Raw genomic sequence first — 16803 nt, 5'->3', positions numbered from 1 at the left:
ATACTTTTAGAAAACAATGTCTAGAGATACAGCTGAAGTTTTACTTGTTACCTTACCTAAATCTCACAAACTGTCTAATTCCCTCACATGCTGAAATTGGTGTTTGTATCTCACTGCAGGAAATGGAATGATTACAAACTGGGATTTGGGACATTCCAGGGCAAGAATGATGAATACTGGCTGGGCAACGACCACATCTATGACCTGCTCGCTAGAGGTGCAAGTATTTTCCCTCCACAGATTTCTTTCCAATTCGCATGAGATATTTCATTTAACAGGACACTGCTTTGTGTTTAGGAGAGAGCTCATTAAAGATTGACCTGATGGACTGGCATGGGGAAAGACGTTATGCAGTCTATGAAAATTTCCAGCTTGCGAATGAGCAGGTAAGAAATTGAGAGAGTCAATTTGCTTGTTTTATCTGTGAGGGTGGGGCATCTGCATGCGCAGCATGAGACTTCAGTATCAGGGTTGTAATTACAGTTCTGCAAAACTTACCTGCTCTGGTTCCCTGGGATTCCTGGTTTGGCTGACTGACAAACAGCCCTGGGAGCAGGGACGTAAGCCTGAGACTTCTTCCTCTCAACTGCTGAGTGCCCAAGCCACCGGGTGACAGGATCACGAGTGCTCTCTTGCTAACTCTGCTGCTGCACGGAGGGCAGCTCTCTGCCGCAGGGCACAGTGGTTCCCGTGTGTGTTTGCCTCTGGCCTCATGGTTAAAAGAGTCTTCCATGAGGGAGGAGATAAGGGTTTGAACCTCTGCAAGAAAACTGAACCCTGTTCTCCTACTTCCTAGGAGAGTGTTTCAGACTGTCACATAAAAGGCAACCACCAGAACAAACCCCCTCTACTGTTTTAAGCATTGAACGCTAATCAAAGCTTTGAAAGAGCAGTTGTAAGTTCCTGTCTTGAAGGGGCTTACCTGTAGCACTACACTTAGTAGTGAAAGCCCAAGGACAGAAAATCCCTGTATTTTCATGTTTGCATTCTAGCTTTAGACAGCGTCCTGCTCAATGCAGGTGGTTCTTTGCAGGCTTGCCTTTCTGAACACCACGCGTAAGTAGCCTGAATACCCAAGGACATGAGTTCCATTGCATGGACCAGTCCCAATTCCAGCTCCATCACCGCTCCAGAAATGTACACATTACGTTCAGTTTGCAATTAGAGTTTTCTTATTAAAAGTTTGAACAGCTTTATTTTAATACCTTATTGCAGTTTTTCATAAACAAAAGTGGAATATGATGACACCACAAAAGTAATCATCCATCTCATATCAAATGTCTCCTAGATCTGTTAGCTGTGCACAGTGGAACTATTCTTCTAAGTATTCTTACCAGGACAGGACCATTTAGCAAGAAATCAGATGGCTTCTAGTTCTTGGAAGAGCAAAATTCCTAAGGAGTTATTCTAGCTGAACAACTGATCAGCTTATGAAGGCAACTGCTTGGCAGTTTCCTGCCAAGTTGTTCTCGATGAGCTAGGAAGCGCCTTCCAGCTCGTTGTATATTGTATCAAATGGTTATTGAAAGACAATAAAGCCTGAAGTCCTTTGCAGCAGCAGCAGTAATTAGCAAGCCCTTCTGGAAGTTTAAATCCCATATTTATCTATACTAGGATCATTAAAGCGTGGGGCCAAAAGTCACCCTTGACTTCAATAGTCATGCCTTTGACAGTGGATAAAATGGCCAGAGCAAATTTGATCTCAAAAATGGGAGGAAGGGCAGAAAGAGCTGGTGTCAACGACATGTTTCACATATTCTTGCAGGACAATTACAGGTTATGGTTTGGCACCTATTCTGGTAATGCTGGCGACGCTCTGTCTGGCGGGAGCAATTTTGAAAATCAGTGGTCAGCCTCTCACAGAGGGATGCAGTTCACCACATCTGACAAGGATCACGATCGATTCCTGGCAGGCAACTGTGCATTAGAGAACAAGGGCGGTTGGTGGTTTAACAGGTATGGAAAACAGTTGATTCTTCCTGGATGCATAGGGTGTGGGTAGCTGTACAGCCAAGAGGACTTGCCTGCCTCACAGCAGCTGGAGGTTGCTGTGTGTCTTTGCCACCTCGCACAGCCAAATCTAAGACGTTCACACCTACAGATCCTCAAAGGAAAGCAATCTGCTTCTTTCATTATGAAGCAAAGCTGGCAAGTTGCATTCATTTTAAGAAACTGGGCCACAAGTGAGTTGCATTCATTTTAAGCAAATGGGTCAGAATAAATGCATAGGGGGCAATAAGGAAAGGAAGGAAAAGAGCCCAATTAAAATTCCTTAAAGTGCTTTGGGTTATATCCCAGGAAAGAAAACAACTGTAGCCACTGCAAGGTGAAGTGTGTACAAAGGACATTTCTCTGTTGTGGAGCGTGTCTAGGGGGTGAGCTACCCCTTAAGAGCCCTGACGGTATGTTTGCTAGTTGGGCATACCCCACACATCAACAGATAGGGACTCAGGTTCATCAGCCCTGGGAGCACGGACACACCGCGCTCAGTTTTTCTCTGCTTTAGTGCAGGATGAGCCTCTTCTTTGACCAGGCCCTCATCACATACAAATTTAAATCAGTGGACCTACAAAAATGTACATCAATAGTGGCATTTAGCTTGATTAAAAGACATCTGCATTTTTAGATGTCAATACGTAGCTGCCTACACTTGAGCTAGAGCCTACTAAATGGCACTACATCCCTCTGTTTAGGCCACTGAATCATGTCCCTAGTTAATACACTTGAAGGAGTCAACAGGTTGAACTATCTGACCAGCGTAGGTACCTACTTTAGGATGACCCAGATACTTCTCTGGGTTCCACTAAATGCATTAACCAGATCTCCATAGGCTATAGGCTATAGTAAGACTTTAGATATAACCAGTTCAGTATAGACAGATTATATCTAGGTGTCTGAACCTGTCAGTGAATCCCGCCCTGGTATTTCTAAATGTATGTTGTGTGAAAATTGTACTTCACTGTCATGATGCAATGTCTTCCCATGTTAAACCTAATCTTTTTTCCCTCTCCTACATCGTTACAAGGTGCCATGCCGTAAACCTCAATGGACAATACTACAGAACAGGAAGGTACAATGGATCCCATGACAATGGCGTGGTTTGGTCTACATGGCATGGGATGTGGTACTCACTAAAATACTCAGCCATGAAAATTAGGGCTCCGTTCTTTGTTGACAGCGAGAGTGGAGACGGTGAGCAGAGTCAGGGCAGCTGAAACCTGCTGCTTTGGAAAGAAAAAAAGTACAGGCTGAAAAGAATTGTGTTAGCTAATAGCCAGCCCTCTGCTGCTGCCACTGATCAAACCAGCACTGTGATAACTGCAGTTGCACCTGTTTCTACTAACTGAAGCTAATGTCGCGAGTTGTTTGAGCACAGCCAGCCAACAATTTAATGGAAAACATATGGATCTCAGTCATGGAATAACCACAGTTTTCTTTCTCAGCAATTTTCAGGACTTCCTTGGAGAGCGCTTATGAAAAGCTCTCTGGACCTTGAATGATCAAGCATGTTCTTTTAGCTATCTGTACTCATCAAGACTAAATCTTTCTCATTTTGATTTTAACCATCAGTGCTTCAGTTACAAGAACATAATAGAAACAAGAAGGTGATGGGGAATTGGACTTCATTTGGTGTGCCTTAGTTAGTGCTTTGTTCTGCATCAGAATGTTTTTAAGCAACTCTCCCTATGGTCCCCAATTGCCACACTTCAGTGGCAGAATGCTCCTGTCATCTGTGAAACCAAACCAGTGGATGGACGTTCTCTAATTGCTAATGTGCATCCAGACTAAGGCTACTTCAAAGTAAACCCCCACAACATGGACAGTGTGGACACTGGGTTTCAGTGCCAACAGCTTCCTGCCGCAGATCCACTTCTATAGCACACCACGACCCATTAATGCAGACAAAGACAATGCTGCCGGCCAGACGTAAGCCCCAGATTAAAATTAGGCAGTTTTTACTAAATTTAAGAGCACAGATATTCTTAGGAGTTCATAAAATGCAGTGATGATTCATTTGTACGTTCTTGTGTAATTTACCAGATGACTTTGAGTTAGTGAAGAGGAATCAGAAAGTGGAAAGTGATTGAACCGTAAGGCACACTGCTTTCATTGTCTCATCGGAGTGAAATGAAAGAGCAATGCAAATGACTGAAGGAAACGAATACTGAAAATTTATTTTCCACAAGTTGTTAATAACAACAGTTAAAAATGAACAGTAATATCAGCTTGATGCAAATCACTTAAATACCATGTTGTAGAATGAGCTTTTTTTTTTTTCTGAATTACAATAATTTTTTAAACTGGTACTTCTTTTCCATTTATTTGCTTTTAGATCCATACATATTGTAATTTGTATTATATATCCATAAAGTGTGAAATAAAACCATCTGAGTAGGACTTAACACTTTGTATCTGGTTTTCAACAGTAGGAACTTGAACAGAAATATGATTAAAATCTTGAGAAAGCACATAATACGAGAATTTCATTCTTTTGGTGTTGGCTCTGATGCTTTTCCACCTGCTGTCCTGGGTAGTTCAGAGGGTCTGCAAGGTAAGTTTAACTTCCGTGGCTCAAGCTGTCCTGGAAACAATGGAGGTTTGTGAAGGTTCATGTGAAGGTTCACTGTAACACTTGTTTCGGTTCCTCTGCTTTGTCAAGAGGTAAACCCTGTTCTCACTTCTTCCTGGACATCCCAGTGATTGCAGACATCAACACCGGAGAGCAATGGGCCACCACTCCAGGGAGCTGTGCTCCTAAAGCCTGTGCCCTGGCAAGACTGCACCACTGCCCTCTTCCCAAGCGTTGGCACGTACCCACGTGGAACGAAACTTGCACCTACATCTCTGAAATGAGGTTGCCCTTCTGAAGAAAGGAGTGTGAACAACCAGCACTTACTATTTCCTTTCTGATCACTACTTTTGTACTTTACAATGGTAAAATCCTAGTGCAAGGTTGTAACTGCATGTTGGGAACATAAGGAATCACTGTGCATACGTTATAACTATGTGGCCACTGATGCACTGAGGACAGAAAGGACGATTTTCATCCAGGCAGAGAAATGTGAGTGAAATAAGGTCTTCTTAATGGCTTCTGGCAGACGACGCTCAACCCCATTCTTCACTAGAGGGCTAGTGAAGCAGGGTAAAGATTACAGACTGGTGATACTCAACTCTGCATGCTGGAAATCAACTGCAGCACCGAATGGACAACGCTAGTGGTTTGAAAGTTCATTGAGCAGCCAATAACCCATCAGATAATGGAGTATCAAGCTGGAAATAAAGTCAACAAGGCTTAGCCAGACAACTGCTACCCAGTCCAGTTCCCCAGCAAGCGAGCAGTGAGCGATGTCAAAGTCCAGAGTACGGAGCCTGTTTCGCCAATATGGAGAGCCAGGCATTATAGCTGGACTGCCTTCAGCCAGCATCAGTGTGTTACCGTGCTTTTTTCTCTCTCTTTTTCTCTGAGAGAGAAAAAGGGGCCAAGACCTGACAAGCTGGGAGGGAAGGGGTCTGTCTTGCTGTCTGAGATGTGAGGTGTACCCCAGCCCACCTAATGCATTACAGAGCTGTTCTGAAGGCAGCCCAACATTGAGACAAGGTTGCAGGCAGTAGGACCCGGCTTAGAGCAAGGCTCCCCCTCCTCTGCCCTCCTGCGGCACAGAGAACCCCCCTGGGTATGCAGGGGTCACAGGGCTTTGTGCGGGACCCTGCAACTCCCACAGCAAACCCCAGGAAGTGTTTCAGAATCCTCTTTATCTTAATAAACAAGCTAAAATGCCACTAGCAGAGTACTTATTTGATCTGACGGCTACCGCCAAGCTCAAATCGCTCCCACTGAAGGTTAAGGGAATGCTTGCTGAATGCTGCTGTGCTGTACATTTGATCTCCCGTTTCTCCAGAGGCTCACCAAAGCTGTAGGTAGATATTGTAGCACTGTAGCTCCAACGCTGACAGATCACTGCTTCAGGGCGAATGTGCTTCACACGGCAGAGTTTACCTTAGTACAGCGGTGGTAAGTAACCTGAGCAGCAATTGCTTCAGAGGTCCGATTTCCAGCTCATTTAAGTCAATTTAAGGACTTGTTACATTTGATTAGCTTTGGATCACTCTTCAAGCATGGACATGTTCTCAAATGCTTTAAACAGCATTTCAAGCTGACAGCTTACGGGAATGCGTAGCTGGTACGAACATCGCGCTGGGCCGAAGGGCTGAATGCTGACAACGCAGCGCGCTGGCGCAGCCCCTGGGAAAGAGGGAGCTCGCATCACCCTGCCCGTCGGATCCGGCACTCCAGCAAAACAGCTGCAAAACGTTACCCACCAAAAAGGCGGTTCAAACGGCAGGGTTTGTCTCTGGCGGCCAAATGCTGAGCGTCTGGCTCCTCCCAGGCTGTCACAGCAAGCCCTCCCGCTGTGCGCCTGTCAAGTTACCTGTGCACGCTTTGGACACTTCAGTGGGGTGCCATCGGTAACTGGGTAATACGCAGTGACGTTGCTCTCCCTTTAAAATTGTTGTTGGTTTGGAGGGAAAAAAAAAGTGTGGGATTGGGAAATCTATCTTTCCACTCAGAAAGCCAGTTTTGACAAAGATAGCAGCCCACTGCCAGAGACCTAAGCACGTGCTAATTTTTCCTTCACACCCACAAGGCGGGTTAAAGGGCATGTAGGGCTGCGCTCCTTATGGGAGAGTTGTTTTAAACTGACAGTCCTCTGCCTGAACCTACCTCCTCTCACTCCATCCTCCACGAGCATCTCCTCTTTTCTTGTTGTTGCCCAACAGCACTCCCCTGGTCTTTGCAAACTCCCTGAAGAGATGGTTATCCTAACAAATGCCAAGCAAAGTCTGAGTCATTCTCGCTGAGAGCCCGAGCTCCGTCTCTGTTGTTAACTGGGGTTTCAATCAGCTCTGACTACTTGCAGCAGTGTGTAATCACCAATTTGTGATCTCTGGTTTTAAAGCATGACAAAAACCACAATGTAACTTTTGTACTTCACCATAAGATTTTCCGGGAATCACCAGATGCTGTCAAGCCATTTCACTTTTTCTTTGTGTCTGCAAAACAGGTATTCATCAAATATGTTGCTTGCTGTTTTTTTTCATAATTTATTTTGAACTTGCTGTAGTAGCATTATTGTCAATTTATTCACACCAAGAAAAGAAAATGTTTAATAAAGGCAAAGATGATTCGAGAAAAGATGGGTGATTCAACAGTTCTCTCACTGCCTTTTACAGGTACTTGAATGCTCCAGTAATGTTTCTGAGGGCTAAAATTTGATCATCAATTTTCTTTGCCCCCCCAGTAGCATGCCCTTTTCTACTCATTTTGTAAATGCAAATATTTGTAAGTTACTGTGTTTTCTTGGTATAAATACTGGCAGAAAGAAAATATCAAAGTCTTGAATGATGAAAAATGCCCCCTCAATTTTAAATTCACTCCAAGTATTCAGCATCAATTGTTTGCACTTTCATGCAACCAGCTAAAAGAAACACCACCATACGACTTATTTGAGCAATTACAACGCATTAACACAGTTCAGTAACAACTACCAAAAAAACGATGAAAACTGCTCACAACTTGAGGTTTGTGTTTTCTAAATGGGAAATGATTCACTAATTAGGACAGATGGTTGAGGCTAGTGGACAATGGATGCTTCAGGACATCATAACCTACTAGTACACGGTCCACAAGGTGAGAAAGGCTAGATCAGTGGCATTCATTATGTACAATGCACGAAACCTGACAGCTTTATGCAATAAAATCTATTGGCTATTCCGGCATCACGCCTTCACTAACACATGCTTTCCCAGGGTATTTTGTGTGTATTTTACACACATACATACAAAAAATAATGATATGGAAGCACTTTCCAGTAATTAGAAAGGAATGTGTTCCCACAAGTCAGACTTGGGGCATTATTCCCCCCTGCTCCGTGCAGAGGGAACGCGATTCCCACTGCTCCTTCCACAGAAGCCATCAGATCCTGCAGATCCTCTCCCACGCACGCCCCTCCTGCAGGGCTGCAATGAGTCACTCAGATCACCAGCTTCTCAATGCTTAAAGTACTTTTCTCATCCTCTTCATTTGAGCCAAAATACCCAGGGAGGTCGATCATCTGCTGCTCTGCCTCCGTTAAGCCAAAAGTAGTATTATCATAAAAGGCAAACTCAGGGTCCAAGGGGAAGCTCTGGCACTTGTCCCTTCGGTACTGGGCAGGGCTTACACTGAGGCCTCTCTGGGAATTATCTTTGCCAGCCGAGCCCGCTTCCTTCCGCCACGTGCCTCTGGGGTTAGGTGAAGGGCCCCTCTTACTTCGGCTGGGCTCAGGCTTATCAGCTGCCTTCTCCTGACTGGCAGGCTGGCGGTCAGTGATCAGGTCCAGCTTCTTCACCGGGGGACCTGCCCGGTGGTGGCACTTTGCGCCATGGCCCTGCGGTTCACAGCCCGGCACAGTGCTGTGGGGCTGGTCCAGCTTTTCACAAGTTGGATTAGCATTTCTCGATTTTGGCCTCGTCCTGTCCTCCAAACCCTGGTCCCATGTTCTGCTCCTGGAGTTGTAGAGAGGAGTCTGTCGGGGGGTGAGGGTGGACATGCTTCTCTCCCTGAAAGGCCTGGCCTTTTTCGTTTCATGGAAACTGGCTGTTCTTCTAAACTGAGGGTTTCTGTGACAGCCCCTCTCAGACAAGTCCCCTCTGTTATCCTGGTGCTTGAAATGAGCTCTTCTTATCAAGGTTTGGGTAGGGCTCATTGCAGGATTGGCCTGTGAGAATGGAAAATCCAGCCTAGGGTGAGAGCTTTCCCCTGGGAATTTGGGCTGACTGGCTGGCTGGTCCAGAAATGGAGATTTGATCCTAAATTTGTTTGCCGCTGCCTCCTCTTGGTTTTCCCCGCTCAGGGGAAGCATCGTGGTGGCACCAACAACTGTGTCCGTGAGGGGATTCTGAGAGACGTGGTACACCTTGGTGGTCTCAGTCAGGCCTTTCTTCTTCATCTCTTTCAGTTGCTGCTGTGCGAGGCGGTAGCTGAAAATCGGGGGGATTATCTTTTGGGCGTTTGGCTGAAAGTTCTCACTTCCAGAGGCATCACCTTCTTGGGCAAATTGAAGGCTTCGCCTGTAGGTCAGAGGAATGTTAACAGGGGCATCCCCTCCTTCCGCAAAGCTGTCCCGCTGCTTGTTGCCTTGGCAAATGTTCTCTTCGTCGGAGTTTTTCCGGAAGCTGGGGGAATGGATGGAGTTTCGGCGGACAGCGCTGCTGCACTTCTGAGCTCTGCAGAGCTTCCTCCAGAGGGTGATAAGAACGGTGGCAAAGATGATGAACAAGCATAGGGAGATACCTGTGATGGTGACTATATTATTTGCTTTCTGGTCCTCTCCTGGCTGGACAGAAGGTGGGGTGGGAGGCTTGATAGCTGTAACAAAGAGCACACACATCTGTCAGAGTTGCACTGTCATCAGCATTTTGGTATTTTAGGATGGATACTTTACTACGAAGAAAAAATAACCAATTAATACAGTACAGGAAGTTGTCTGCCATTAAAATTTGCTCATTGTAGATGACTTGCCACTGATCACTTCAAACTGGCAGGAACAGATCCACTTACTTTAAACAAGGCTCCCACAAACCTTTTAAATGTAATCATTATTTTTGCCTGTTCTACCATTTCCATAAGGCACTCCTAAATACATGTAAAATGGGATAACAATATTCGCCCTCCTTTATGAAGTACACTAAGATACCCTGGTGAAAAGTGCCATAAAAGGGGTAAAAATAACCCAACCCAGGCTAGTACTTCAGGTATCACTTTAAAATTATTTTTAGGATAGCTTAAGTGGGTGTGAGAATTGCAGTGAGTTTGAAGAGCAGAGAGGCAGCACGAGCAGGGGCAGTGTAACTTTTCTAAGCAGTCCTCTGAGGATCCTTCTTCCACCACTGCCCGTCATCGCAACCCCAGAGGACAAAACCTTCCCCTCCACAGCAGGTTCCTAACTGAGAAGGCGGCCATTGCCCTGGTGCCCTTGGCATTCTGGTATTGACACTCTTCTGGCGTAGACTGGAGATGGGCCTTCAAACGGGAAAGGATATCCTGCAAACCTGTAATGTGAACATTTCAGAGCTTTCCACAGCCCTATTTAAACCTGTCACCTGCACACTGCACCACCTTACAGAGAGCTGAAGCAATGAGAGGTTAATAATTCTTTTTTTGGACAAGGTCTCCAGCATTTCAGTGGCAGCCCTGAGCAGAATACAGCACGGTTGATGGATGAATTGGTCCAGCAGATAATTTTAGTGTCAGGTAGCACTCACTTCCTGACTTCTTGTGGTCAAGTATCAGCTTCGTAAGGCCATGAAAATGCTGTTGGAGGGCAAGGCTGTTCAGTTGTAGCTGACAAGAGCTCACCACGAAGCTGTGAGCTCGACCAGAACCACTTACAACCTTCTCCCAGCCTCTAGTTTTATCCAGAACCCAGAGCCTTCCATCGGGGTGATGGACAGTCTGCTGTAAAACTTGCCAGGTGCTCCTGCCTGCACCACAGTGACTGTCCAGCCATAGGAAATGCATCTGCAGAATAACGAGAAGCAGAAACCATGTACGTCCCATAATCCAGACGAACACTCATTCAACAGTGAGCTGGCAGCACATATTAGATATGCAGGATGAACAAACGCACTGATGAACACAGGCCAGAAGATCTCAGGCTGCTACAATAACAGATGTGCAGGGTGTTGGGTGGGCAGCAGATCCACTCCTTTGACTCAGGGCTACCTGACAGCCCCAAGACCTTTGAAAAATCCTGCCATGGCATTATCCTTGAGCTTCACGTCACTCTGAGAGCTCGACATCAGCATAAAGAACAAGACCGCTGCCTGCTGAATCTTTTTTGGAGGATCCCTAAAACTTGCATTGAGCCCAACAACATCATGCCTGGAGCATGGAGCACTGCTGTTCTGGGAGCCTGAGCGGCAACTGATCAGGCTGACCTCAGGGGAGAAAGCAGGACCAGCATTTGCCCTGTTCAGTACCACCACAGCAGAGGAATTCATTCATTGCCCATCCTTCTCTCAGCCTCATAGCTGTTTTCTAAAGACTCAATTTTCTATCTGGAATGCACACTGTAGAGTAGAAAGATAACAAGCTAGCAAACAGCAAGGTTTGAAAGAAAATAGTCACTTAGGTTTGCTTCTCTCCACCTCACCTACCTCTGCCCCTAGACTGTGTGCTGGTTTCATTTATTCAGCCATTTGCTCCATCTGCTGGACTAATGACTGCAAACATAGCTATGCTGAAAAAAGGTCTGCCTGCTTCAGAAAGGTGCGGACAGTTGGGGGGTGGGGCGGAATGACGCTCCCAGCCTGAGATCAGACAGCAGATGAACACTGTAAGATCACAGTGTCGAGTCGCTTCTTGAGCAACCTAAGATTCAATGAGATGAAATCATGTAGGTGATTCTGTAAAGCAAGCTGCCTGATGTGGGAGCAGGAGGATTAGAAAACATGTGCAAGAGAGAAGCGAGGTAGTTCGTCCAGATGATCCCATGGCAATGGGTGCAGATGCAGGCCTCCTATGCATCTGGGTTTTCTATATATAAACCCTCTTTATCAACCCAGAGACCCTGCTGGAATGTGATGATTATCCAGACCTGCTGAGCGCTGTCAGACAGTAACTCCAACCAGACTGCCATGGCCACGTGCGCCGTGCATGCACAGGACAGCTGACCTCTCTGGAAACCATCATAAGCCTTATACAGCTGCACATCTGCATTGAAAGAGTGACACCTCCGAGAAGCACCAGAGAGGCCTGTCCCTTCTGTGCGTGTAAAGCAAGATGCGTACCCAAATCACGTGTCCAGCACATGCTTTGCATGTGCAGAACACCCTCCGGGGTGCTCTTAGCATCTTATAAGATGCACCGGGGCTGCTCTCTGAGCTCCAAAGGAGTGGGATGAAACTGGGCGGCGAGACGCCGAGCCAAACACTGTGCTTATGGAAATACCCCTCCAGCAGGTAATAGGAGGCACGGAATTACACAGCTCAGCATCAGCTTTAGAAAAACACCAACTACCCCACTGCCTCTTGCTGGTGGCATCACTGCCCGCAGCAGTCTGTCAGAATTTGGCATAGAGAAGACAACTATCCCTAGAGCAGGGCATTAGCTTTAAGCTGGGCCCCTAAACATCTGACTTGTTCCTCTCTGCTTACACTCACAGCTTTATGAAATAAGCAAACCCACAGGGCCAGCATTTTCCAGTCATTAAAAATATCAGACACAAAACATCAGACACCTTAACAACAAACTGTTAAAACATCCCAAGTGCTGCACAAACACTGACAAAATGCAATACCTGGCTTGATGGAATGTGATTTTTAATATATTCCCTTCATCCGACCTTTTAGAATCATAGAATAGTTTGGATTGGAAGGGATCTTTAAAGGTCATCTAGTCCAATCCCCCTGCTGTGGACAGGGACATCTTCAACTAGATCAGGATGCTCAGAGCCCCGTCCAACCTGGCCTTGAATGTTTCCAGGGATGGGGCATCTACCACCTCTCTGGGCAACCTGTGCCAGTGGTTCACCACCCTCATTGTAAAAAATTTCTTCCTTATACCTAGTCTAAATCTACCCTCTTTTAGTTTAAAACCATTCCCCCTTGTCCTGTTGCAACAGGCCCTGCTAAAAAGTTTGTCCCCATCTTTCTTATAAGCCCCTTTTAAGTACTGATAGGCTGCAGTAAGGTCTCTCTGAAGCCTTCTCTTCTCCGGGCTGAACAACCCCAACTCTCTCAGCCTTTCTTCATAGGAGAGGCGTTCCATCCCCCGTTTTGTTCCATCTCCATTTTGTTCAGTATCAACCTATTTCTTACAGTGCTCCACAATACGTTTCAGTCCTCCCTGTATACTTCTGAGGCACTCATTCAACAAACACCTTGAAGCTGGTTCAAGCCAACACCTCCATCAAAAAAGGAGTCCTGCCCTCTTCCTGCTCCAGCTACACATTCTCCCCTTCTGCTGCCCTTCCCTTTTCAGTGGCACAAGCATTGCAGTGGCCATGTGATAAACAGCAGCACAAGGAAGTGCATGGAAGCAGCCAAAGCAAGGGGTAAGGCATTGCTCACTTTGTAATAGCTTAAATTATCTATTAAATTACAGCCTGAGAGCCTAGGAGCCTGCACAGTCCCTGTGCACCTTCCCTTCCCCATTCCTGCCCCCTGTGGGACACAAAGGCATTGGAGCTTGTAGATCAGCCAGTTTCTGAGCAGATGGACCTCCAGGGTCCCTTGGCATCAGCACTCTCCTTTTCAGCAGGGAGTTTACAAGAAGCAAGTTTTGCACGGACTGAGCACCATCACCCCATTAAAAGGGACCATTTCTCCTGCCCCTCACGCTGGCTACAAACACCTGAGTATGGTGCTGGCACAGCCCCACCATCGGCCATGCAGCTGCTGTAACCCCCTCTCGTCTTACAGAAGGCTCAAGTCTCCTGTATCTGCACCCACTTGCCACCCACCAGCACTGGCCAGCCTGCCCTGTCACCGGCCAACTGCGGTGGCAGGCTGGAGCAGGGGGAGACCTGGCACTGCCACCTCAAAAAAATCCCAGAGTGAGACCCCCACACTGTCGGTCCCAGCTGGAAACAGTCCTCTTTTAATAGGTTTTCACTTTTTAATACGTTTCCACTGTCTGGAGTCTTTGGTCTTCGGTACTGAACACGTTCTGCTAGCCCCAAGATCTCTCTCCCAGCCCGTCCCCGCCTGCCAGCCATGCTGGAGATTTTAAACCCCTTCCACGGCACTCACAGCATGCAGAAATCTTGGAGCCCTATCTCCAGCTTTCCCACAAACACGTAGGCTCCCGCCCTACTCCATCAACCGCAGGAATGTGACACCCCCCCAAAATCAATATGACTGAAGGAGAGATCGGATGCTTCCATTTTACAAAGCCCTTCTAATAACAGGCGCTTTGCTTTTGCCAGAGCAGACACGCAACCACAGGGAAGAGGACAGCAGAGCTACGTACACAAACACTCCTCCAGCGAACACAAGGAAGTCTCCCTCGGTGATCCAGCGCAGCCTGGTTTTGCCGGTGAGGAGGTGAGGCACTCTCGGAAGCGCTCCCGGACGCCATCCCCACAGGTGACGCTGCAGGGGCTCCAGGGCTGCCACGGGCTCCACGTTTCTGCAAATACACAAGCTCACAGCAATGAGGAACGCGTCGGCCTCCTTACCTTTAAAGACACAAGCATATGTCTTCTCTTATTTAAGAAAAACAGCAATAAATAACCAAACAATGCAAATGGCAACATCAAAAGAGCAAGAAGCTTCCAGGGACCTGCTCCTGTTCCCATCAGAGTCTGGGGCAATGCTCCCTCTTTTTTTTTTCCCTTTTTTCACTCCAGTGCCAGCCAGCAACACAGCGGTCAGTTAACTGAGGCTGGCAGGACCTGCCTGGAACAACAGCAAATGGAAATTAATCCACAAATCACTGGAATGGGTTCGTAATTTATATATTAATCCAATTCCTGCCTGACAAATAGTGCTTTTACAGCAGGATAACTTCATTGACTTAAGTGTAGTTACTCCTGATTTATATGATTGTGAAAGGAGGATAAGCCTACAAGGCCTAATGAAACGGCAATATTGGTTTTTCTCTTTATTATCTTCTCAGCACACAAACGTGTTATTGAATCATTCATTTGACAGCTTACAGTCCCTATTGTTTTATTGCTTATGGTTAGGCAATTAACTCAAGATGAAGTTTTGCAGGTTCATTTATTTATTTTAAGTGGAGGCAGGCTGAGGTTCTAATGCTACCTCAAATATTATCATTTTTTAATATGTAATGAAATCCCTCTTTTGCTTAGACAACATCCTCATCCAGCATTCAACACTCGAACTTTACAGCAGCGACAACCTAAAGAGAGAAAGGCACCATTCCTGCCCGTATCTGACAGCTGTCACACTGAAGCAGGACCACAACTTTAAATTCCAAACCAATGCACAGTCCAGATGCAACCTTTAAGGACAGATACCCTAGGGACTCTCCTATGGGTCAGTTAACTCAGTACCTGGCTTTGAAATGTGCCAGAAAGAAAAACAACAGACCACTTACTCCATTTCACCACTCACAGATAAAGTGGAAAATCAGCTAAATCACAAAATGTAGATTAGATTTCCTAATGTTTGCTCCTTTAAATAATTTATGGTGCTGTTACTGCCAACACAGGTCACGATCTTTAATTTTCTTACACCGTTGCTTTGCTGCTAGCACGCCACCGAGCTCCTGATCAGTGAACAATTTATGATGTTAAAGGACTAGACAGTGTTGCATGACTGGAAATGGCTTTATGATTTCAGGTTATATTGGTTGCTGTATTGTTCATAGCGTGTTATTATTTTTAAAAGTCTCGAACAAAAATAAATACAGCTGTGTTTTAATAAATATGAAATTTTAACTGCTTTGGGCCCTGTCCTACAAATTTTTGTGAGCACGCCAGTATGAATAACGTTAATGCGAGCAGCGTAACAGAACCAGCGGGGCTGCTCTCCTGCGTGCAGGTACCCACCTGCATTGCAGGATGAGGCCTGGAGGTTTTGAGCTGTCAGCCAAGGCTGCAAAGCCTGTGTGGGCACATACTCACGCACATCTGTGTGCATGCATGTTCGAGGTCTTCTGCCTCGCCTAATACAGAGTAGAGATGGGCACGGCGAGACACCTCAGTGGTGCTGTGGTTTTAAGCCCACACAACACCAAGTGACCTCCCCAGCTATTTGCCACTGACTCTACCACAGTATTGCGATATCCATGATCCCAAGCTGTCTTTCACTTTGTGCTCTTTGTGCTCCTCTCTGCTTTCACCCTTCTGTCTCTGGAGCTGGGGAGCTGCTACAGCAGGGGAGAGGAGCCCAGAAGCAGGCTGAGCGCTTTCACACTCCTCCTCCAGTTTGCAGCTGCGCCAGTTTCCAGTAAAGTGCGAAACGGAGCAAGACTGCATGGTGTGTGGTGTCGGGAGGAAAGGGAATCAGAGGATGCCAAGGAGGGGGGAACTGGGCAACGAGTCCCTCCAAGGTACAGGCCCTGGACAGCTGCAAAATCACATCAGTCAGCGAGCAGACATCAGTGAGGGCAGGAAGAAAAATGACCATAATTAATAGTCACTCAAGGGCCCACTGATCCCTCCTCCAAAAGACTTCATAGTATCACAGTATTTGGGGATCTCACAACACTTTTCTTCCTAACAGTATCATTAAAGACTCCAGCAGTGTCCCTTATCACTGGCAGAGGGAGGTAGGCTAGCTGGAGAAGCACCCACCTCCTCGTAAACTACTTTATGTGAGCAACTTGGTGAGTCCCTTGCCATAATTTCCAGTGTGTGAGCTAGCTCATTTCCCTCTCTCCACATTCCCTGCTCGTTTAAACTTCTGTTAATTACAGTCAGATATAGACCCAGACCCAGAAAGGTTCTGGTTGCCTCCAGTGCTAACACTGGTGATAGTGGAGGGTGCTTGGCAGCCTCCACATTGATGCCTGTGGGCTTCAACGTACAAGAACATTTAGGATGAGTAATTTTCTAACTTTGACGTCAAACCTATGATGTGCCCATTGCTCCGGGGCGCTTTTCACTGACTTCGGCTTCAGCTGAGGGCACAGAGTTCCTCAGCAAAAACACTTGGCATCCATAGCTTTGGGGCTAAGAATACGCACCTTAAGCAGCGGGAGAGCAGGAAATGCTCCAGCTCCCATGAAAGACTGGAGATTTAAACTCCTGCAACTTGCTCTGCAATCTCCTGCAATTACCAGAATGTAAA

General features: G+C 46.4%; 2 protein-coding genes across 5 annotated transcripts in view; one reads left to right on the top strand and one right to left on the bottom strand.

Annotated features, from left to right (window-relative positions):
- Nucleotides 1–4158, top strand: part of LOC142077710 (fibrinogen-like protein 1) — an 18938-nt gene extending 14780 nt beyond the window's left edge. For all 4 annotated transcript variants that reach the window (XM_075139706.1, XM_075139707.1, XM_075139705.1 and 1 more), the window contains 4 exons: nucleotides 120–217; nucleotides 298–386; nucleotides 1766–1956; nucleotides 3026–4158. In XM_075139706.1, the coding sequence (XP_074995807.1) occupies nucleotides 120–217; nucleotides 298–386; nucleotides 1766–1956; nucleotides 3026–3215 (568 nt within the window). In that variant the 3' untranslated portion in view covers nucleotides 3216–4158. The remainder of the gene's footprint in view (nucleotides 1–119; nucleotides 218–297; nucleotides 387–1765; nucleotides 1957–3025) is intronic.
- Nucleotides 4151–16803, bottom strand: part of THSD1 (thrombospondin type 1 domain containing 1) — a 24847-nt gene continuing 12194 nt past the window's right edge. Inside the window, exons 3-4 of the mRNA XM_075139703.1 lie at nucleotides 14015–14173; nucleotides 4151–9409 (exon numbers count right to left, since the gene is read on the bottom strand). Coding sequence (XP_074995804.1) covers nucleotides 8034–9409; nucleotides 14015–14173 — 1535 coding nt within the window. The 3' untranslated portion in view covers nucleotides 4151–8033. The remainder of the gene's footprint in view (nucleotides 9410–14014; nucleotides 14174–16803) is intronic.

Source organism: Calonectris borealis, chromosome 1 (assembly GCF_964195595.1).
Source record: "Calonectris borealis chromosome 1, bCalBor7.hap1.2, whole genome shotgun sequence".
NCBI classification, from domain to species: domain Eukaryota; kingdom Metazoa; phylum Chordata; class Aves; order Procellariiformes; family Procellariidae; genus Calonectris; species Calonectris borealis.
The sequence above is the reverse complement of the archived record's forward strand: the minus strand, read 5'-3'. Positions and strand labels throughout refer to the sequence as shown.